General features: G+C 52.7%; 3 protein-coding genes across 3 annotated transcripts; all 3 read left to right on the plus strand.

The window, feature by feature from the left end:
* Positions 1-531: 531 nt before the first annotated feature.
* On the plus strand, positions 532-4,844 carry TGME49_258860 (hypothetical protein; the record flags this gene model as incomplete). The annotated part of the gene is made up of 2 exons (XM_002365059.1): positions 532-643; positions 1,062-4,844. 2 exons carry the CDS (start codon positions 532-534, stop codon positions 3,878-3,880), a joined length of 2,931 nt encoding a protein of 976 aa, XP_002365100.1. The 3' UTR covers positions 3,881-4,844.
* A 2,709-nt stretch (positions 4,845-7,553) lies between these two features.
* On the plus strand, positions 7,554-13,216 carry TGME49_258850 (hypothetical protein; the record flags this gene model as incomplete). The annotated part of the gene is made up of 7 exons (XM_002365058.1): positions 7,554-7,750; positions 8,983-9,116; positions 9,883-10,016; positions 10,560-10,670; positions 10,949-11,004; positions 11,672-11,756; positions 12,137-13,216. 7 exons carry the CDS (start codon positions 7,554-7,556, stop codon positions 12,248-12,250), a joined length of 831 nt encoding a protein of 276 aa, XP_002365099.1. The 3' UTR covers positions 12,251-13,216.
* Positions 13,217-16,022: 2,806 nt separating this feature from the next.
* Positions 16,023-20,039, plus strand: TGME49_258840 (hypothetical protein; the record flags this gene model as incomplete). Its single annotated transcript, XM_002365057.2, has 3 exons — positions 16,023-17,089; positions 18,108-18,220; positions 19,489-20,039. 3 exons carry the CDS (start codon positions 16,023-16,025, stop codon positions 20,037-20,039), a joined length of 1,731 nt encoding a protein of 576 aa, XP_002365098.2.
* Between the last annotated feature and the right edge of the window lie 1,582 nt (positions 20,040-21,621).

The raw sequence follows: 21,621 nt of genomic DNA on the forward strand, positions 1-21,621 counted from the left end.
TCCAGACTCCAAGTTTCGTGCAGCCTGAAACCGTTGTCATATTGAACGTCTGCTTACCTCTCGTGTTTGATGTGCTCCGATGGATGTGCCACTTCGGGACCTGCCCACGGTGTTTCCACACGAAGCGGTCCGAACTTTTCCTGCCACCTATCCCGTTGTGAGCATCCCGACAAGCTGAAGCTTGGTGACTAGAGTTGCCATTCCTCGTCGAAGACTCCCATGAAGACTGTGTCATCTCCGCCGTCCTCGTGTGGTCCACAAATGCGTAGCCCATAGGACAGCAATCCGCGTTTCGCTTCTCCTGTTCCGTTACGCGAACGTGAACTTGCGCGTTTCTCTGTCTTTCATCCGTAGCTCCAAACCCGCCGTCTTCGTGTGCGGCTGCAGTGGCAGACAGCAGCCTTCTTGAGAGCTCTTTTCCCATCTCCGCACTTCACAGGGCCTCTTTGCCGACTCACGCGTTTTTTCTGTGTGTTTCTCTAATCTGGATCCATGGGTGCGCGGCTCTAATGTCCTTTAACACGCGTCCACATGGCGCTCATGCCGCGCGGGCGCCTGCTGCTCCCTTGGCGCCTCGCTCTCTTTCGCCGTCGGCCTCGCCTCTTCTTCTTCGTCTGCGGAGCAGGGTGTGCGTACAGCGCAGGTGAGGCAGCTCGGCTGGTTCCTTCTGTGAAGTTCGGCAGAGGCATCATCCGGACCTCAAAATTGTGTCGACAGGAATTGTATAGGGATCGACAAGTGGCACCGACACCTCGCTTCCACCTTGTGTGTCGTTGCGGTGCAATTTCGTAGCCAGAAACTGTTTTGAGACGATTTCTGATCTGCTTGAAAGCTAAGCGTAACTCTGTTCTGTAAACTGGGATTCCCTCAAGCGGCGAAGCGCGTTTCGGTTCACGATGTCGCTGGGCGTGAGCGTGGAAGTGGTCGCAAGCAGAGCGGTGGCAACGGAGGTTCGTGGATGTGTCGTTTCGTCACCACGTTCTTTTCGTGCAGCTGTGCGAGTGTCGAGTCTCTCTTAGTCACATACTCCCGCTGTCGCGTGTCTGGTGTCCCTGCTGCAGTTAACGGGTCGAACCCGCTGTCGATCCTTCCTCTCTGCTGCTGCTACACCTACGACTTCGTCGCGTTGGCCTGCCCGCCACTCCAGCTGCGTCGTGCGCTCTTCTACACCTCTCTGTCGCGAGGTGTGCGTACAGTGGGCCTGGACTCTCCGCTGCTGGACAAGTACCTGCTGTTTCGTCTCTGCAGTCACATTCAGCAGGTTCTGTTGCATGAGAAAACGCAGCGCGGTTCCGCCGCGTCTGCGCTGTTTTCTGTGAAGGATTCTGCGTCTGTGCCTCCAGGGCGCAGGTCTCGGTTGGCGGGCGAGCTATGGCGGCGGCAGCACTTGCGGCGTACGTATACCCCGATTCCGGCGGTTGTCGACTGTCTCCACCACCTCGTCCTCTCTCTGGAGCGCTTCAACCCCGGTGCCCAGTCTCTTAATCTCCAGGAGGTGTACGCGACGCTTCTGCCGACTTTGGTTCTGCTCAGCCGCGATCAGCTACTCCAGGACGACTTGCGAGTGCCGCTTTTCCCCCAGCTCCCCGCCTCCGTCCAGCGTGCGTACCGGCCACCCTCCTTCTTCTCCCTCGAGTCCAGCGCCGCGGCTCCGGCCTCGAATCTCTCGCCTTGGTGGCCCGGCTCCGGGATTCGCTTCCCCTCTCGCCGCGACGAGAGTCGCGCGTTCTCCACTGCGTTTCCAAACCCAAGTTGTGGCGCCTCTTCGCTTGCCCTCAAGTATCTCCAACTGCAGCATGATCGCCTGCTTCTCCAGCTTCTCCACCTCGGGCTCCTCGCCACGCGGCGAGCTCTCCAGTTCGCTGAGGCCGCCGCGTACGAGCGGACTCGGCCTCCTGTCGAGTTGCCCACTCTTCTCTCACCCCGGGTTCTTCTCGATACCGGAGCCACGCAGAGCGCCCATTGTTCTTCCCAAGGCGGCTACAGCGAGCTCTGGAGCCAGCTGCCTAGCGAGCTTTCTGGCACCGTGTCGCCACCCCTTGGAAGAGCGAGGGGCAACTTTTTCACGTCGCCCTATGGCCCGCGAGGCGCCTCGCCAGAAGACCGCAGTCAGTGGGAGCAATCGGCTGTCTCCGGCGCTCTAGAGACAGGCGCCGTTGTGGGTGAAGCTGCGTTGCAGTGGTGGCGTCAGTTCATGGCGTCCTGCTCCAGTGATCTCGCGGCCGCATGCGCCTCGCGAGCACGTCGGGCGGCTACAGGCGGCACCTTCGGGATGGTCTCTCCCTCCCTGACGGCCAGAGTTGCGACCGCTGCGGCGGCGGAGCCCAAGACGGTCGTCGGTGTCTGCACGGCGCTCGCGACCCTCGTCACAGTCCCCTTCCTCCCGGAGGACTGCGCCCTCCAGCTGACCAGGATCCAGGACTCAGAGCCCGTGGGCGGCAGCGAAGTGTTCCAGGCCGTTGCGTTCGAGCCCTCGATAGGGGAGGAAAGTTCCTTCTCGAGATCCCTCGTGGGCGTCTTCTTCCCCGGCATCGCAGGGGGTGAGAGTCCCGGCGTGAGGGCGGTGCTGCAGCCGCTCAGAGATCAGCTGGTTCTTCTCCAGCGACGCCAACAGAGGGAGCTTGTGGTGCTTCCTACGCCGATGGCAGTGTCGGGAGCGGTCGCGGAGTTCTGGGAGGCGTTTCAGAAACACCGCAGTACCGGGCTGCGGATTCGGAACCTCGTGTGGGTTGGAAAGGCCAGCGCGAAGGCGCACATGAACTCCCAGTTCTTGGAGCAGGTGGAAGGAGCTGAAGTGTTACTCGTCGCTGCCGTGCGTCGGGGGGTCAGCGACATAAACTGGCCTTCCTCGGCGACATGTTTGACCACTCAACAGAGGCGGCTGCTGCTTCCCACGCAGACCGAGAAACTTGAGAAGCTGCGGTTTCTCCTCGGATCCCGCGCGAACGCAGCTGTACGTACGCCGCACAGCATGCATGCGTACGACAAGGCCTACGACGACTTCACTACGCGCTTTTGGCTCTGGCAGCAGTTCAATCGTCTAAAGGAAGAACTTGGCGGCGCTGTCTTGGGCTGGTGCGGGGTCGCGGCCGCTGCAGCGCTCGGCGGATTCCTCTTCGTCTACCTCGTGAGGCAGATCTGGACCGGGGAAACCGGCGGACATCCCTTGCAGGCAGATCCGTCCGCGCCCTCTGCACCCCCAACTGCTGGCGCCTCGAGCTGGTGGACGAGACCCTGGAGCGGCATTTGTAGTCTGTTCCGGGGACGGGGCGGGGATCAGAGTCTCGGCGAGGAACCCTCCTCCGGTTCGGCGGAATCGCGGATGAGCGGTTCGCTCGGGGACAACGTGCTCCCCTACGCTCCAGCGGGAGACTTAACCCACAGCCGCTTGCTTCGATGTGGACATGGGGCTTCTTTCTGGGACTGCGTGCAGGGGCGGGGCGTGATTTCGAGTCCCGCGGATGAACTGGTGAGGGCCTCTTACCCCGAGGGCGTCTTGGGTCTCCAGAGAACGTGTGAGGACTCGAATGTGTCTCAGAGTTTCGCTCCGCTCTTTTCGACGGCAGCCAATGAAGGTTCGGGGGGTGCAGCCGGCCCAAGCGCCACATCGCATACTCACGCGGTGTCTCCGCACCTTTCGAGCTTCGTGAAGGACATGGAGACAGGGAGCTACGTCTCAGGGCCTCTCTCCGGGTTTCCCGGGGCCGGCGCTGCGCCGGATGTCTTGACACCGGGACTGTATTCGGGGAGGGACGAACTCACGTCGCTGTATTTGGCTCTCGCTGCTGCAGGAAGGGGAGGCAACCCCGGGGTGAGAGGCTTGGGAAGAGGCTTAGAGTTTTCGACAGACGGCGGTTTCGCGGGGAGTCATGGCGGATAAACTCGGTGGGGGGAGGAGAAGAACGTGTCACGAAGGGAGTGCAGATTTCGTCACTGCAGGCGCGGCTCATGGCACAGAATGAAGTTCAGTCGGTATGTATTGGGGTGGCCACGGTTTCTGATGGAACTCTCCAAAGGTGAGTGCCATGTTGAGAGCCGTGCCCAGCGCATCAGGCTCTGCAGGCAAGACATGTGCGTGAGGTGTGCATACAGCGCAGGCTTTCAGCCTAGGAAGGAACGGTCACGAAAACATGTCTTTTTGCAGTTTGAGTTTTACGCGGCTCTTTCCCCAACTACATCCGCTGTAACGAGAGGGTATAGCAACGCATATTTGGCGCGGTGGCGTCTCGGCAATTTCCCTGTAGACGAGACTGCAGGGAGCAGGTGCAGTTTTTCGTGATTTTTTACTCTCATCACTTCGCATCGGTGGGGATGCAACGGGAAACATATATGTTTTCGATGGCATGCTCATACACGTTTCATTCTCGGAACAAGTGTGGCTGCTGAGATGCCAAACGCTGTCTAGCGCTGCATTTCGAGACGACAGGTTGAAACACACACTCCACATTCTTGCGGGTTGCAGCGGGGGCAAAAGGAAATGCTTCCGTTTCTAAAGGGTCTCCTGGAAGACAAGACTGGTTCGGAGAGGCGCGTTCTGTGACGCGGAGATTTTTTTTCGAATCCAGTGGTGTTGTACAGAGTCCTGGGCACCATACGAAAATTGCATTCTCTGTTGGCCACACGATGCTACGTCCCTGTTCTTAACGGATATGTCAACTTCCGCGTTTGGCCTCTTTCAGGTGGACTTCTCGCCGGTCTTGGTCTCTGCAGCTCTTGTTCCTTGAAAGAATGAGTTTTGCTTTTTACCGGGGGCGAGAGAAGCGAGCTGTTTCGAACGTAGCCAACGTTCAGGATTCGCTGCGCTGGCTTCGCCTCGACACACGCTTTGTCTGCCTTGCGGAAAACAGGCTCACGCACTCACTCGGGTGCAGATACACCGTATAGCCATTTTTGGCAGAGGCTAGGCGCCGCGGGTCATGGAACGCGCTCCACGAGTTGCTGACAGCGGACCTTGCTAGAGCGTTTTGGGTGCGCGTCGTTTGCTGAGTAGCCGTGGGAATTCTCTTGATGCTTGCCCGGCATCTTGCCAGAACTCGAACAGATCGTCTCACACAGAGCGTTGTCGGATCCCAACAAGGAAGTTTGTGACTCGCTGCCCAATCCCAATGTGCAAGACAAAACGATTTGCGCCACGACGGGCTGGTTTTCTTGCCGAAAATTGATTTGCGTCGCGAACGACAGAAAGCGACGACCGCACACCTTGCGACAAGTCAGATGTTTCCACTGTAGGTAGTTCTTTCCTTGAAACGTTTCTGTAGAAAAGGAAACGCATCGTGGGTAATAAATGTGAATCAGCTTTGAAGGGGAATCTAACGGTGTTGTTTCAACAAGAAGAGTGACATCTTGGTGTGACACACCATAGACCTAGATACGAAATTCAACTGAAGGTGGAGGTTGTACCGTCTTTGTCCCCGCTTCCGCGGATATTCATAGGCTCTACTGAAAAGCGACCCCCGAGTGAGAGTGCGGGTAGATGAACCGCACGCCATAAATGGTTTTCAGAGGTACTCGTTCGTACGCGTGACTATCCTCGGCATGTTTGGAAGGATTCGCGATACGAGACAACCGCATTCTCCTCGAACATGCATGATACAACAGGAGATTTCGTCCAAATCGAACGGGTGCAAGAGACACGCAAGCACTCTTTAATTACAACAGGTGTGCCGCACGCGCTGATTTCCACTGGAGGGAATACCATCCGTGGCATGGGCTTCTGGACAGCTGCTCCTAATGCCGTTCTCTTCCAAATTCCTCCAGCGCTCTGCTGACTCCAGAACACTTCCTACATGTGTGCTGTAGTGCATCTGCGTGGATAAAACGCAAGCGAACCGCACCCCGGGCATATCGGTGCAGTACCCTGTCTTGAGCAAATGCCTGGCTAACTCGGTAGCCCATACAGAGGACCCATTCACACGAAAATGCCACAAACGACCGCTTCGTTTCACCCTGTTCAGTCGGACACCCCCACGTAGCATTTCGTATGTTCCTTAACATCACGGCAGTCTATTTACGTCGTGCCAGAAGGTAGTTTCTAACATTTTATGCGGTGTTAAAAGTAATTCTTTCCGTTGATTCGACAAGAGGAGGGCGTCATCTCGCTTGGGTGTACAGACACCGAAATCCCTGACGGTGCGTTCTCCCCAGATCAACATTCCCTGCTGAGTTTCTTCGCTAAGACTCGAGCTTTTTGCAGGTTGCTTCAAACGCTCTCTGCTTTCCAAGTTGAAATTTTACACGGAGCAAGAGAAGCGGAGACTGACAGGAGAGCGCCGGACACGTTCAGAGAACTTGAACGGAGCACCACAGAAGACTCACTATTTCCCTGTGGTCGACTTTGCCTTGCCCGGCGGCTGAAGTTGAGCTACCTGCCGGATCCACAATTGAAACCGATCTACACGCAAGCATCGACTGCGTGTTTAGCTGACAAAGGACATGCCCGTATGTAGAAAGAGAAAAGTTCGCGGGAAATAAAGAGAGTCTCGTTGCTTCCCAGAAGAAAACCCGACGCTCGATACCGCGGTGGTTCTGGCGATTCTGTCTACCGAGGCAAATGCTGCGTGTCGATGCATGCACGCATCTGGAGATTCATCTGCCGCTCGGCGTTCCGATTTTCAGTCGAACAAGTCAGACTTATCCACTTGGGCACTGAACTCGTCTAGTTGTTGTCTACGCAAATCTTCGCTTTTTGCCTGCGTCGATGAGACAGCTTCTGTGCGGCGGGTCACAGGAGGTCGCGCATGCACCCGCCTGGCAGGAGAGAACCTGCGACGTTTGTCGTTTCTGAATTCTGTTTTCTGGTGATGAGACCGTAGAGTTGACGAGGCGTGGAATCCAAGATCAGGGACCTTATCACTTTTTGTGCGAGATGTTTTAGACTTCCTGGAAGTGAAGACGTTTCCAATCGTTCTCCAACATCGTCTGTAACGTTTCTCTCCCTTGTGCAGACCTCCTTCGCGTCCTCACCGAGCATATTCTATTTCGAGAGAACGGCTAGGTCTTACTCAGATGACGCGTTTGGATGTTGACGCATATACGTCAGATCGAAGTTGAGGTTGCATACAAACAGACGTTTTGTGTACGTGTACACCTAGTGGGCGTCCGCGGATCGTTTCTCTCGGATGCTCTGGTGCTGCGGTCATATCCGTCCCCTGAAGAAGAGCCACACGGATTTCCCGTCCTTAAAAGTCTTGCAGTCGAATCTGATTCTTTAACAGCCTGCAAATACACTGTCCTTGTTCTCCATCTCTCTCTCCACTCTTCACGTTTCCTCTCCCCAGTGTACTCTTCGGCACTGTGGCGCCTCGTTCTCCCCGCCTCCAATCCTCGCTCTTCTCTCTTTTCCTCGTTGGTCGTCGTTTCAACGTGTTCCGCGGTCTCCTCCGGTGGCCGCCAAAGGCAGAGGGAGTTCGGAGTTTCACTTCTGAGTCACTGCTGGATGTTGAACCACCCAAATAGATGCCGCGCACTCTCTCCGCTGCCGTGTCATCCGTGGAAATCGAGTTGCTGCGGTAGTTCTCGGAGAGTCGTTTTTGTGGACAGGCAAGAGCGAGAACATGGGAAGAAGTGGGGACTCCTCGCTGGAGGAGAGCAGTGACGAAAGACACGCCAGTCGCAAAGCGACCAAAGAAAAGAGAAAGAGAAACGCTGACAGGTCGTCCAGCAGCGAGCGTTCGCAGGACGACAGCAGCAGCGACACAAGTTCAGACACCTCGCAATACAGTTCTTCCTCAGAGGACGAGAGAGCTTCCAAGTAAGTGAAGCGATATTAGTCAGGGAACCGTAAAAGAACGCCAGCTGTAAATCCTTCAGCCATGTGAAATCCGTTTGTGCAGCTAACATCTTTTACTAACGATATTTCATCCCTGTTGCGCACAACAGAACTGCCTCGCGCTGTCCGACGATTCCGTCACACCAAATATCTGGTTTCGACTTCGTACCTGGAACACAAGAGCATCCAGAGAGAGGCTGTTGTAGGGTCGAGCGTTTTGCTTTCCCAATCTGCCGCGACTTGTCTGACCAAACGTTGATTGCTAGCCAATAGAGTCACCCTCTCGCTCGATTATCTGTGTGTCGTTTTGTGAGGTGATGTCACCAAAGGAACTTTACAGTGTCTCTTTTCCGCGAGGCTGAGAACTGTCCTTGCTCTGTACACTCCCTGAGCGTTCTTCCAAAGGGAAGGGACGCCTTGAGTCACTCGAGGCCTCCACCTATGTTGAACACATGTCTCGCTCTCTGCTGCCTCTACTATCGTGGCGGCCTTTCGCAGCTCCCTTGATCAAGACTGCATGCATAAAAGCACATGCGTAGGCAGGTGACCCTGCATGTCTGGTGCGCATAGATATGCATCTACCTCTTTGCATCCTCACATCTCCACATATATGTTCATGTGTGCAAATCCTTATGTTTGAGCGCGCGGACTGTGGGCGCAGTTTCGTTGTATCTTTGTGGTGTGTTGTTACTCGCCGGAGAAACAGATTTCTCTAGTTGCTTTCCGCGGCTTGAACGTATTACGGTCTCTTCAGCGCTCTGAAGTTACTCGCACATCGCGCGCGCATCTGTTCACCTGCTCGTGTGTCGTCAGTTAAGCAGGATTCGTTTTGCTGTTCTGTACAACTGACAAGATCTCTCTTAGATCTCTGTTAGTCTAGGAGCTCGTGTGAAGCGGTCGGTTGCCATTTGAATAGGACCGCCTGTTCCGACAGTGGAGAAGTCTGTTCGTGTGTCTTCTTCTGGATCGCCAGTGTCTACGCGAGGTGATTACCCCTGACTCGTCCACGTTTTTTTCTCTCTTGTGAACGGCACTCAGTTGAATTCCAAGTGCTTTTGTGCCCGGCGAGAGCAATGCTGAATATTCCTTCTCTTTGATATCAGAGATATAGTGAAAAATGACTCTAAATTGCCAACATCCAAAGAGGAGCAGAGACCCGGGAGTCCCAGATGTGATTTGTGCGGCGTTTTGACTGCATGCGGGTCCGTTCGCAGACGCCGAAAGAAGGAGAAGAAGGAGAAGAAGGCGAAGAAGGAGAAGAAGGCGAAGAAGGAGAAGAAGGCGAAGAAGGAGAAGAAGAAAAAGCGGGTCAAGCAGAAGAAACCGAAGAAGGAAAAGGACTTTTATAGTGAGTCAGTGTCGCCTTTTTAGATGCCGAGGACGATGACGTTTTGTTTGCATGACTGAACAGGAAGAAGCACGAGCAGAAGGAAAAGGAAGAGAAGCGGCAACTAGAAAAGATTTTCCATAGCCTCGCACAGGGAGAAGTTCTTGTACAGGACCCTGCCCCTTGTTCTCAAGAAAACGGAGCTCTTTTGCCCACTTCTGAGGTCGAAGCGTTTCTTTGATCCCTCTTGCTCCAGTTACAGCTGTTCTCTTGGCTGTTACACTCTCTGTCTTCCTCTGTCTCCTCGCTTCCAAGTAACAGTCGTCCAACTCGCAGTGTATACTCGTCAGAAAATGTGTTTTAAGTCATCGGATCTTTCTCTGTTTTCTGCTGCGATTAAACGAATGCCTTTCTCCGTCTCTTCTTGCTCATCCTCCTCGCCGAAGTCTTCTCTTTTCGGCGTCTTTCATGTTTCGCTTCTTCCTCCATTTTTTCAAATTGTGTTCCACGTATTCGTCCACATTGCCACTTCGTTTTCCCTCTTCTCGAGCGTCTGCATTCGCCTGTCGATTTTGTTGCCTTCCTTCGTCCGCTGTACTCTTATCGTTGCAAATGACGCACAGTGCTGCTGCCCTGCGGCCCCGGTGGGATGTGAAGTTTCCGCAAATCCGGAGTTTTTGTGTAACAAACGAGGACGTTTGAGCAGAGTCGACATCCTAGAGCTCCTCGTGTGCATTCAGAGCGTTCAGCCGATTCACTATCGTGTGTCGTTTCTTGTGTTCCGCAGGCTCTGGATGCGTGACGAATCAGTACGGCAAGTACGGCCTTCTCCAAGAGAGCGACATGTGGAAGAAGAGAGCCGAGTTTTCTCTCTGGCTGATGGAAATAAAAGACAAGAACCTGGAGGAACTTTCAGGATGGGTATGTGCTGCTTTTTTGCGGTGTACTTGCGAGCTCCGCTTCTTTGAAACCCTATCGAGCGCGAGGCTCAGTTTCCACAATTTGCTTGCTGGACTTGGAGACTGACTGTCTCGCCGCCCTTGAAGCACGGGAAGTCGCGTCTTTGCCTTTCCCGACTGTCTGGACACCTGAACTAGGAGGACTGAGAGTGCCTTTTCCCCTCCGATCGGAAGTCGATGTGTTTCTTGCTTTCTCCATATTCCTTCCGTCTCTGCCACTCACCGGAGGCCGAGGGGACAGCGCCTTTCCCTTCTTGTCCCGGAATTGGAAGAACAGAGACTCGGATTTTCTTTCATCTCCTTTTTCACGGCGTTTCTCTCCTTTGTTTCTTCCTTGTCACTGCTTTGCCAACGCATGCATTTGAACAGCGAGCGTCCCGACTTGCAAGTTCCGTTTTGAATAGTTGCGGATCTTCTGGTAGCCTTGGGGAAAGGCCGCAGTCGAACCCACAGGTTCACAGAGATTTGCGCTCCACAAGAGTTTTGCGTGTTCTCTTTTTTACAGGAAGAACGTGAATTGTTCAAGGATTTCATGGAGGATTTCAACACCGCCACGTTGCCAAGCAAGAAGTACTACAACCTGGAGCTCTTTGAGGCCAAGCAGCGCATGAAGAGGGTGAGGACGCAGGACTGTTTTTCGTGTGAACAGGAGGAAAGGTGCGAGGAACAACGCACCTTGCGTGAGGCGTTCAGACCTCTCACTGAAAGCTTCCGTTCTTGCCTCGGTTTTGCGAGCATCGTCCCCGGTCTCTTTTCGGTGCTTTTTCGACCTCAAAAACCTTTCCCAGGCCCGCGAGGAAAGGCGAAAAGAACGAGCAACAAAGGGACGTCGGAAAAACGGAGGCACAGACTGAACAGAGGAGTTTTATGTGGTCTCTTGCGATGCTCTTTCAGACAAATCTACAAGAGTCGCGAGAACTGACTGACTTCAACGATGAGGCCAGAAGAAAGTACGTTAGGGAGAGTTTGACAACTAAAACGTCCGAGCCGAAGAATCCCCGAGTACCCTGATGAGTGTCGTAGCGATTTACCGGGAGACACTGACGATCCTTTCCAGGTTATCTAGAGCAAGTCTCCCGAGAAAAAGATACTTTTTTTACAATCAAAGAAACTCCTTTTCCACGTGGAGCAGGAAGCTAAGCTACAGATGTTTTCTCCATCGGCCGTTCTCTCGGCTGTTGCCGTGCTGTTGGAATCGGAGGCTGCAGAGAGCACATCTTTATCTATGGATTACTCTCATCACTCGTGTCAGGACCAGAGGGAAATCTGCTCCTCAGATGCCAGTATCGATCGTTGCTTCTACATCACTTAGACTTCAACCGGCACAATTTGATGACTGCCACCACGTGCATTCATAGCGGGAGAACACAACAGCTGCTCAGACGCTGGGGTAGCCAGCACCACGTTTCTGGGAACGCTGAGGAGCGGGACTTCATGTCAGCGACTGCTTCCACTTGGGGTTTCGGTCTACTGAGGAAAACGGAAGCGAAGTGGGCGAGTGCCCAGACACCTGAAACGCGCCTCCAAGTCTCGTCATCAAATGCGTTTCGCCTCCCACATTCGGGTGTCCTTTGAGTTCGTGCGTTCTCTCCCGTGTTTGTCTCCTCCTGCACGCAGGATGGAAATCAAGAACATGATTAACCAGCGAAGGAAGTTGGAGGCTGAGGCTCAACTGCGTTCGATGCGCGAGGACCGTGAGAAGGTAAGAAAGGCCACGTGCATGTTGCTTTAAATGTGCCATCTCGTGAGAGTAATCTACTATAATGTTTGTTTTGTGTGTTGGGTTTATTAGGAATTAAAAGAAGATCCAATAAAAGTAGAGAAAAACGCGTCGGGGCTTGATAGAAGATGATCAGCACCTATTCCTGTTCTTTGGATCTGCAAAAGTGTATATCTTTTTGCACTCGGTTTCGGTGTACTCTCTCGAACTGTGTCTATCTCTTCATGCCGAGTGGTCTTCGGTGGTCAATCTGTGACTCTAGCCATGGGTCGACTCTGTGGTTTTCTGCAGAAGGTTTCTGTTTGTTTCTCAGTGGATAGAGGCAGCTAAGTTTCGCTTCGGACTTTCTGTTTCTCCCGCAGGTCGACGACATGCGCCAACAGAAACTCCTCAAATCTCAGGTGGAGACGCTGTATCGAATGGGAGCGAATACAGAGGCGAAGAAACTTGCAGACCTCATAAACCCGGACAAGTGAACTTCAGAAAGAATTCCAGTATCAAGATTTCTTGCGAGCAGAAAAAACAATCCTTGGTAGTCTCGCACAGAGTCAGCCGGTGGTGCTTCAAAGCCGGTCGGAGATGCGGGTGCTTGAAACAACGATCACGGAAACAGATTTCCACCTAGGCATTTGGGTGGTGACATCACTTCCCAAAGAAAAGAGTGTCTGAGAGATCGCGAAACTAAAGAACTTGAAAAACACCACTAGAGCGGAAAAACACACTACCACCGCCACAAGAAGAAATCTCGATTTTAGAGCGGCTGTTACAGACTGTCCAACCTACCACTACTAAACCGAGTTAAATCATACAGGGTGGAGCTAAGTAAATATCAATGCATAGATAAAAGGAAAGTGACTTTGTAGTTCCCTTTTTTCAGGGTTCTTGCTCCGCGGAGTGCGCGAGCAGGGCAGAAGAAGGAATCGAACGGAGCTGCAGAGACAAAAAAACAAATGCGTTTCTGTGTCAAAATCTCGACGCCCATGTTTGTGTGGTGGCGATGTCTCATTTCTTTGTTTCTTTCTGATGGAAGACTTTTTGCTTTCGGTGCAGTTAGTGTGTCTGCTATGTTTGGTCTAATGCGTTGTTATCCTTTGACCTCAAGCAGAATTCCCTATAAGCAACAGAGACATCCAGTGACCGAAGATTTGGTCTTGCCGCTTGCGGAAGTCAGAGGTTGCCTGTGTCTTATAAATGGAGTCATATTCAGTGTCCAGGTTTCATAGTGTCTCTGTTCATTCGATTTGTTATACATTTCTGGATGTCGCGGGGTGAGACCGGAAAGACTGAGTAGAGTCCGTGAATTTACAGTCGACTTAGTTTTGTCTTTTCCAGGTCAGGTGTTTTTGCCCTCTAATCCTCAGATTGTATCAGCACGCCAGTGTCGGCTGATGATTCTTTCAACTGCATCATAAACTACATATTTAAGCGGGTGCCAATAGACCAGTCTTGAACGCACAGTAGATGTTGTGCCCAGTCGAGTGTCACACACGGAAGTTCGCTTAATGATTCTAGGTGCAGATCCAGAACGAAAGAGAAGCGTGTACCGTCAGAGGCAACGCGATGCGAGCTCAGAGTGGGACGCTTGATTAGTTTGTGTGTCAAAACTGTGTTGCCACCACATTTGACGATCTCCAAGCTCTCTGCAAAACATTGGAAGACAGTCTGGAAGAAGCGCGTGTTGTTCGTCTTGTTTGCTTGTGAAAGAACTCGAACTTTCACGGAGTATATTTTTGGAACGTGATAACTTCACCTAGCCATCACGATGCGGTTGTTTTGGAACAACTCCCTTACATGTAGGGGCCGCGGAATTTTCTCAACACTGGAAGCGCGCTGCCACCACCGCAGACTTAGATCACGGACACGAAAGAGGGCATCATTACCGTGTACTTTTCTGCAGGTTTTTACCTGCCTTTTCTATCCTCATGGATACGCGTGCATCTGTGTCTGTGCGCTTTTAATTCGCTAACTGGCAGGCATGCACTCTTTCACCATTAAGAAAACGGTGTCTTTCCGTGGCTTTGAAAGGGTGTCTTCCGCAGTATCTTTGTTTCTGTTTCCCTAGAGACCCATGATGCCTGCTCGTTCTTTAAAAAGCAGTTGCGTAAGCAAGAGGTTGTGTTAACATTTTCCTGAGGCCATCGAAGAGTGGTGCGAATCCGTACCATTTCACCGGAGCGCCGATTCTGTTTCAGGCGTCACCCACGTTCCTCTGAAGTTGGACCCGGTAAACAAAGATATTTAAGATCTAAACCGGTAGTCCACCTCCTTAATGCCCCCACCAGAAAAAGGTAGATTACATAAAAGTAGGAGTCCTATTATATACTCGTCTAATGCAGTCTGAGAAGGAGAAGGGAAGCGTGCCGCTGACTCAGACGGTTGTTTCACATCCGAAATTCTCCAGGCTATTTTCTGTCTTTCTCTGAAATGGCCTTACAGTACACACGAAATCGTGACCAGCCAGAACGTCTGGCAGTGACCACTTGTTCCTGCGTTTTCCAGAGAAGAGAGAAAATGCGAACTCGGGATTGTGTTCCGCGCTCTACCGTCGTGCCTGCCTCTGCCGCCACCTGTCAAAAGCACCATGATGATGACAATTAACGTTGTGTAGGGCAGCAGAGTCCCGGACCACGGAAGCCCCCAAAGTTCGTCTTCACACTTCGGGTGTACATACACGCCAGCGCCAGTGCCCCCACACTGGTTGAGCCAACACAACACTTTGCCAAAGAAAAGCTTTTCCCTCGTTTACCGAGAACGTTCCCCGCAAACTCGGTACCGCTCCTGTCCAAGAATCAGTAGTACGGTTCGTCGCGCGTTTGGGTTGCGGGCACCGTGAGTACCGATCTTTACTAGGTCTCCTTGTGGTGGCATTCTTGCCTGTGTCGCCTTTTGACGTTCGCTGGTGTCGCCCACGCCTCGGCTTCCACGTCGTCGTTATTTGGCGAGTTTTCATTCACCATACATGGTGAAAATGCACCCAGACGCCTTTCGTCTTTTTTCTGCTCGATCCGTTCCGCTTCTCTTCCTTGTTGGACTCCATTTGTGTTTTTCTGTGTGACAGTCCCGACCAGTTCCGTTCGGCACACCTCATTGGAGCACCCGGGCAAGACCTCACTCAAAGCCCGCGGTTGCGGGTGCTAGCGGCTAACGACATGCAGATGCACGCTTGCGTCTAGGGTACGCAAGGTTCAAGGAACGTAGAGAATTCCCTCATGACTATTCAGCGTAGCTCGCTTTTCTCCAAAAGGCTTTAAGCTTCTCCGACTTTGTCTCGTTCCCTGCTAGCAATGCATGGCGCCAGACGACAAGGGCCCTGGATTGCCATGGCGTCTCTCACAACTCCCGGGGGAGCGCCCGAGCCTTGACCACGGATCTCTGGTTTTCCAGTCTCGATGTAACAACGAACCTCAAAAGACGGCTCGAGAACGAAACCTTCCAGTCTTTCATCGAAAACAAGAATCTTCACGGCACTGACCCTTCCAGTTGGAAGAGCAGGCCCGTCCTGTTTTCGCGAGACCCTGCGCCCTTCGGCGAGCTTTTGGCTGCAGCCTGCCCTCCTCGATTCGAGTGGCGCCATAGGCCCGTGGTTTTGCCTCCTGAAAAGTTGCATTTGTGTGTCACTCTGGTCTCCTTCATCCATCTTGCTTCGAACAGGGGGTACTACCCCTGTAACTCTCCGCTATAAGCGCTTCCTTGTCTCTCGCCGTTCAACAGTTGACCGGTTCGAAACCCCATTTCACAACGTCTCTTAATAGTAGTTCAAAGAAACATGTGCGATTTCTCTGTCCGCCTCACCACAAGCGCTGACAGTGTCAGGACAGTCTCAATTCGAAATGTCCCCCTTACCCCTTCCTCCCCACTAGTGTCGATCTAACCACTTCTGCCGGGCAATGTCCAATCGTGCATGACAATAACTTCATCTGTTCTACATCCTCATGTTGTTGAAGTACATAGAGGAGCAGGCTCATACGACCCACCTTTCCTGCGTGTAAACTGGTAGGTGGAGTTCTGGTTTACATCTTGAATGGCTTTACCGGGTCCAAGCTCCACTGCGTCCAAACTACAACTCACTCATCTATCCCTTGTTGGTGCTCGAGAGTTGGACTATCCCAGACTTCGAGGTCCGAGAAAGAATCCCCAAGAGAACCCTTCCTTCCCTCAGATACGGAAGTCCTGGAAACATGTGTCGTGAAAACAGTGTTTGTTGCCTTTCCATTTGAGGCAGGACCCGAATTGAAGAACGGAAACACGATGGCCAACCGTTTTGAGAACCACAAGGCGACGGCTCTCGGGGTCCGTCTGCTGCTCGCCTGTTCACTTTTCGCCGTTCTCAGCGATTTTGCAGTGGCTCAAAGTAAACCTTTTGTTCTCCAGAAGATTCCGAGGCTTCCCACTGCCGCGGCTCCCGACACGGACGGCGTTACCCCTCTCGATTCTCGACAAGATACACTCGAAAAGGCTGCAAGCGACTTCGCACAGGCATCAGAGAAGAATCATCAGGAGTCTACTGCCATCCACCCCCGTCCCTCCCTGTCTCCCCCGCCTTCTCACGATGAAGCCCTGCCGTCAGCTGCTGTTGTCTCTCTCGACTTTGAGGCAAGACGCGACAGCGAAAAAGCACACAAGACGCGCAGGAGATCGAAACGTGGAAGCGACGAAGGCCACTCGTTGAAGCCGGGAGCAGCCCAAGACGACTCCGACGACGGCGAGAAGACACACACAGAAAGCCGCGAAAAAGAAGAACGCCAAGATGCTGAGAAAGGGCGCGAGACCAGCAGTGGGGAAATACCAACCGTAATTAAAAAACAAGCGGGGACAAGCGAGGTAGCAGGAGTTGGGAGCCGTACAGAAGACCGCAGCCTGCGATTGCATAGAGACTCCGATCGCGGTCGCGCCAGGCAAAGAGGAGAGAGGGAGGAGACAAAGAGTGCGGGAGAAGGTGAGAGGGAGGAAACGAATGCGAAAGAACTTGAGAGGGAGGAAACGAATGCAAGAGAACTTGAGATGGAGGAAACGAATGCGAAAGAAGGTGAGCGGGAGGAAACGAATGCGAGAGAAGGTGAGAGGGAGACAAAGAGTGCGGGAGCAGATCGCAGAGAAAGGGACGAGGAGAAGTTCTGGCGAGACGAAGCGCAGATCTCAAAAAATCTCTGGCGCAACGGCAGAGGCCCGAGCAGCGAGAAGCGAACTCACTTGTGGTTCGAGGAGGACGTCGGTATCTTTCGAAAAACGGATCGGATCAGGTCTCGTGACGGCCCCGGCATCTTCGGGAAACTCAACGCAGCTCTCAGAGGCGACCGCTGGCTTCGTCGGACACTGTAAGAGAAAGAGTTTGAAGGAAGAAGAGTCGCAGGCTGCGGGGACTGCAGCCGAGAAGCCGCGAAGTTGGGGAGCTGCTTAGAGAGAGGAAGCAGCAAATGGCTTCAGCAATAGGTGCTCATCTGGTGCTCGGTTTCCATGAGAAAGCGACATCTGAATCCAGTGGGCAGAAGATACTTGCCCCCTTCCGCTTTGCGAATGCCACGGGCACAGACTCCTCACCGTGTATCCCGCACCACCAATCATTAGCGAGTCCTACCACAGTGGATATCTAGATATCTACAGACCATTTCCCTGAATCCCCTTTGCCGTTATTGCAAGGAGTCAGAACATCTAAGGATTCCCCGCAGAAGCCCATTGGGGAAGCGACTAACAAAGTGAATGGCATGACCTTCGTACACCTCTTCCTTTGGCACCTGTCTTTCCGGTTGACACTGGTCACAACAGACGTCGTGACCGCGATGAGTGTGCAGATCTCTGCTGATACGGACTAGAAAATCGATGAGAAGAGGACTACCGAAGAAGAAATCCTCGCAATCAAAGGCAGTTGTCAGAAGACGAGCGCAGCCAAGAGAAAGACGTACATATCAAGAAGCAAAAGCCTGGAGTGGACCTCGTTTCTGCAGAGAAGCGGGTGCCACGGTGAAGACGAGGAAAGGTCAACACATATGGCGGTTCCTAGATGAGAGAAGGTTGCAGTGGCGTAAACGGTGGGAACGCGCTGCGGTGCGCAGACACTCGACGAGCCAGCATGAGAGAACTCACGCTCGACCACAGCCGACATTCTCTTAAAAAGAAAGCAACGGCAACCGTCAAGAGTCTTGGCATGGTCTCGCGTAAAAGATCTGTCCATGAAGATATGTATTAGTATACGTGTATGCAAGTGAAGAGGCCTATGAAGATCTGAGGTGGTGGCATTGATTGACGCTCGGACAGCAAAGCTGGAGAAGGAACGGCACGTAGTTCTTCAATTTCTGGTCCGTTTTCGGGTGTTGTCTGTTGACTGGCGTTCTGCAGAGCAAAGAGATCCGAGTTCGGTATGTCCTTGAACGCGTTCATCGGCATTCTTGGGATAATGATGATGGCGCTGGCGTTGAAGAGCCAGTATGACGCCCACCGACTTCTCATTGGTAAGTTGCGGAACTTTCAAACGAACGCCTTCACACACAGAGAATCAACAAACGGCAAGGGAATGAGTGTAGAGGGTTCCGACAAGGTCTTGCATAACGTACCTTTGCATTTTCTTTGTTGTACACTGTGCTGAGAGGAGTGTACCCAGAGAGCCTTTGCCTCGCCGCAGCGGCTCTGCCCCTCTGGATCCTTAAGAAATTAGTGCACTTGGCATCACCTTCCCTCTGTATGTATAAAGATATATATATATCTACATCTGTATGTATGCATGCATGTGATTATGAATGAATGTGTACTTGTCTGTGTGTATGTATATGTGAATTGTTGCTCGTGGTAGAAATTTGAAGCCTTCCTAACGTAGAACACAGGGGAGAGACCGGTTGTCCCGCCTTGCGAGAACGAGGTAGAAGGAGCGCTAGCGGCGAATAAATGCTTAAACTTCGAGGATGTCCGTGCTGTGGAATATCGAACCCCCTCTTCCCGTGTACAAGCCTGTGGACTTATCCTGGATTCCACCTGTCGTTTTTTGCAAGCAAACGTGCCTCCCTTTCAAGTTTCAATGCTGGCAGATGCAATGCGCTTGCCATCTGTGTCGAAGTGCGAGAGGCTGCGGCATTCGATTTTTCCACAGAGTGGCGTTTTGGGCTGATGCTTTCTACGTCCGGAGTGTGTGGATGCTACGCGACCCTTCTGTAGTTTAACCGCTAGCCAGCTGAAGGCGTTTGCCTTCGTTATCCTACTGGAGCGTTTGGAACCGCTTCGGACGCATCTCGTGCACTTGTTAGCGCTCAACATCTCGTTAGAGAACTCGCAGTGGAATTGAGGAAGTGTGAGCGTATATTCTTCTGTCTCAGAGGTTAAGCCTTCCAGTACGATGGCGCGTGTTCTTTCCCTGCACATTTTCCCCGTACTGTTCAAGGTGAAAGACAGCGGAAAAGCGTCAAACATGCAAGATTGAGGTCCCATGAAGTATACCTGAAAGTCTGTTTCGCGGATGCAGCACATCGCAGATTCCTTTTTCCAGTGGTGAAACTCCCTGGATGCCTCTTGCCTCATGTTCGTCTCGTCCACGCGTGGTCTGCATGTAAACCAGCAGTCCATCTAGTCACGAAGCTCCCATTCAACCCCAAAAGCGCACCCCACGTACTCCTGCCTTCCTTGGCTATGTAGGTCTTCAAGGAGAAAACAGTTTCTAAGTCCTCCAGGTATTTCCTCCCTGCTCTCCCCGACCGCTGTTCAAGTTCGTTTCTCTCTGTTCCCTGTGCAGCGTCTTCCAAGCAGCTGAAGAGAGCCTTGGATCTCAGCGAGAGTATGAAGTTGCTAGAGTCTGGACAAGTTTCTGAGACAGCCTCTGTGGCCGACGAAGCCCCAGTGGGTGTGAACAGCTTGCTCACCCCGCAAGCGACTCCTGACGCGCGCTGGAGTAACTTTCGGAGGCGTTTCCTCGCCCCGCTGCTCATCGGGAGGAAGCATGCACGCACTCCGTCAGCTCCCATTGAACGTGTCGGAGAGCTGGACGCAGTGGACCCCCCAGTCCATTCTGCAGTCAGGCCAACAAGGCCCCCAGAAGTCGACAAGCAAAGCACTCCCCGCGAGGAGGAACCGGACAACTGGAGTTTCTTCCCGGATGAAGTCGAAGATGTCCTCGACGTCGGCTATTCAAGACGGAGCCTCGAGAACCGCGGAGGCATCGAGCAAACGTCCAAAGCACGGGCGCGGTGGGCAAGAGCCAAAGCAGCTGCGGCGGCTGGTGCGGCCTTCCGTAGCCAGCTTTCAGAGGAGGGTGGACTTCAGAGAACAAGTGCGGCTGTAAGTTAAGAAAACCACAGAGGATTCAAGTGAGTGAGGGCGTGCTTTGAGGATCACTGCTGTGCGAGAATACGTCTCAACAGAGAAAAACCGGAATCGAGAAATGTGTTTCGGGGAGTGTCACCCCGCCGAGGGAGAACAATCTGAAAGCGTTCTGAGGATCTAGAGGACGTGCATAGAGGCTTCATGCTTCATAACCGTGGGGTAGATGGGGCTTTGGGAGCAATGAGGCCAACGGAACACAGTGTGTCCATATAACAGAGATAATCAGGGCACAATCGAGGAACTACCTTCCCGGTGCTTGTCTAAAAATGCCTGTTTTTCAAACATTCTCTAGATACCCCTATACTTAGTGCGTTTATCATGACACCAGGAAGAGCATACCGACATTAAGAGGTTTCCCTAGAGGGGGAAAAGCAGGCTTGGCTTGTCACAGCTTGCATACAGACGTTGTTATGTGGTTTTAAGGAAACCTCAGAGCAGTGTGGGCGGGGCAGCAGTGTCGGCTGGAACTGGGAACCAAGTGGAGCAGAATTTCGGAATTTTACGCATCCATTCTCCTTTCTTGGTGGATTCCGTGCATCAGACGCGAGAGTGCGGCAGTGACAAGAATTAGAAAGAGCTAAATCGAATCGGACGTGATAGAGTTAAGCTCTTCTGTGTTTCCTGTGTCTTGACAGTCTGAATGGGTGAGTGCTCCTTTTGAAGGCTCATCGGAAAGGTTTTATGAATCCGATCGATGAGCTGTGGAGTCGGACTTCGAGTGCAGCCCGTCGCCTCTGTTTTGCTATGTGGGAGTGCAGCACCTTGCAATCTCCGGTCTCTCGCGCTTCTCAGCTGGTAGGGCCGCTCAGTTCGAACTCAGCTCAGAAGAGTAACACTGGCACTTCCAGCGGAGATTGACTCGGAGCAAAAAGTGCCGTCGTCTCTGTGGAACCGCGATCTGCTTCCTTCGGTAATAGGTGGTAGTTCCACGCATGTGAAAGACTCACGAATTTCTCTCTTCCTGCAGGCTAATCGATTAGCCAAAGGCCTTTTCACAGTTACTGATTTGCCCAGCTGGTGCAGTGACGATCTTGGCGTTCCTTGTGTTTTCCGATCAACAGTGGAAGGTAAGACAGCGAAAGCGTTTCTTCAACTGCCTCAGTGTCGGAGTCGCGTGCAGCGCAAGTGGCGCATCTAGAAAATGAAAAAAAAGTTTATGGGCATCTTCGTCGGAATGACTGTTTGGGAAGCACACACACAGACAAAATAAATCGCGGTAACGAGAAAGCAAGGCATGTTCGAGTTTCAGAGAGGCTGTCAATCGTAGAAAGAGAGCCCCTGACACCCAGAAGTGGTAAGCAGAATTACGCTGCAAGAGTCACGCGAGTGGGTCCGAACGGGAGGACCCCACCGATTTTGAAAGTAAATTTCTAATTTTCTGACAATGGTATTAGTGCTATCTCATCTTGAGCCCTTGTCGCGCAGTTGCGCGTTCCTTGTCACCCTCCTGTGGAAAACATCGGTGCGAATGATCTAGTGAGGGTCTATTTACACTTTCTCTCATAATCAAATTTCAACTCTGTTCTTGTCGGAGCCCTTGGGGGGG

The sequence above is a fragment of the Toxoplasma gondii genome, chromosome VIIb (genome assembly GCF_000006565.2).
Source record: "Toxoplasma gondii ME49 chromosome VIIb, whole genome shotgun sequence".
NCBI classification, from domain to species: Eukaryota; Apicomplexa; class Conoidasida; order Eucoccidiorida; family Sarcocystidae; genus Toxoplasma; species Toxoplasma gondii.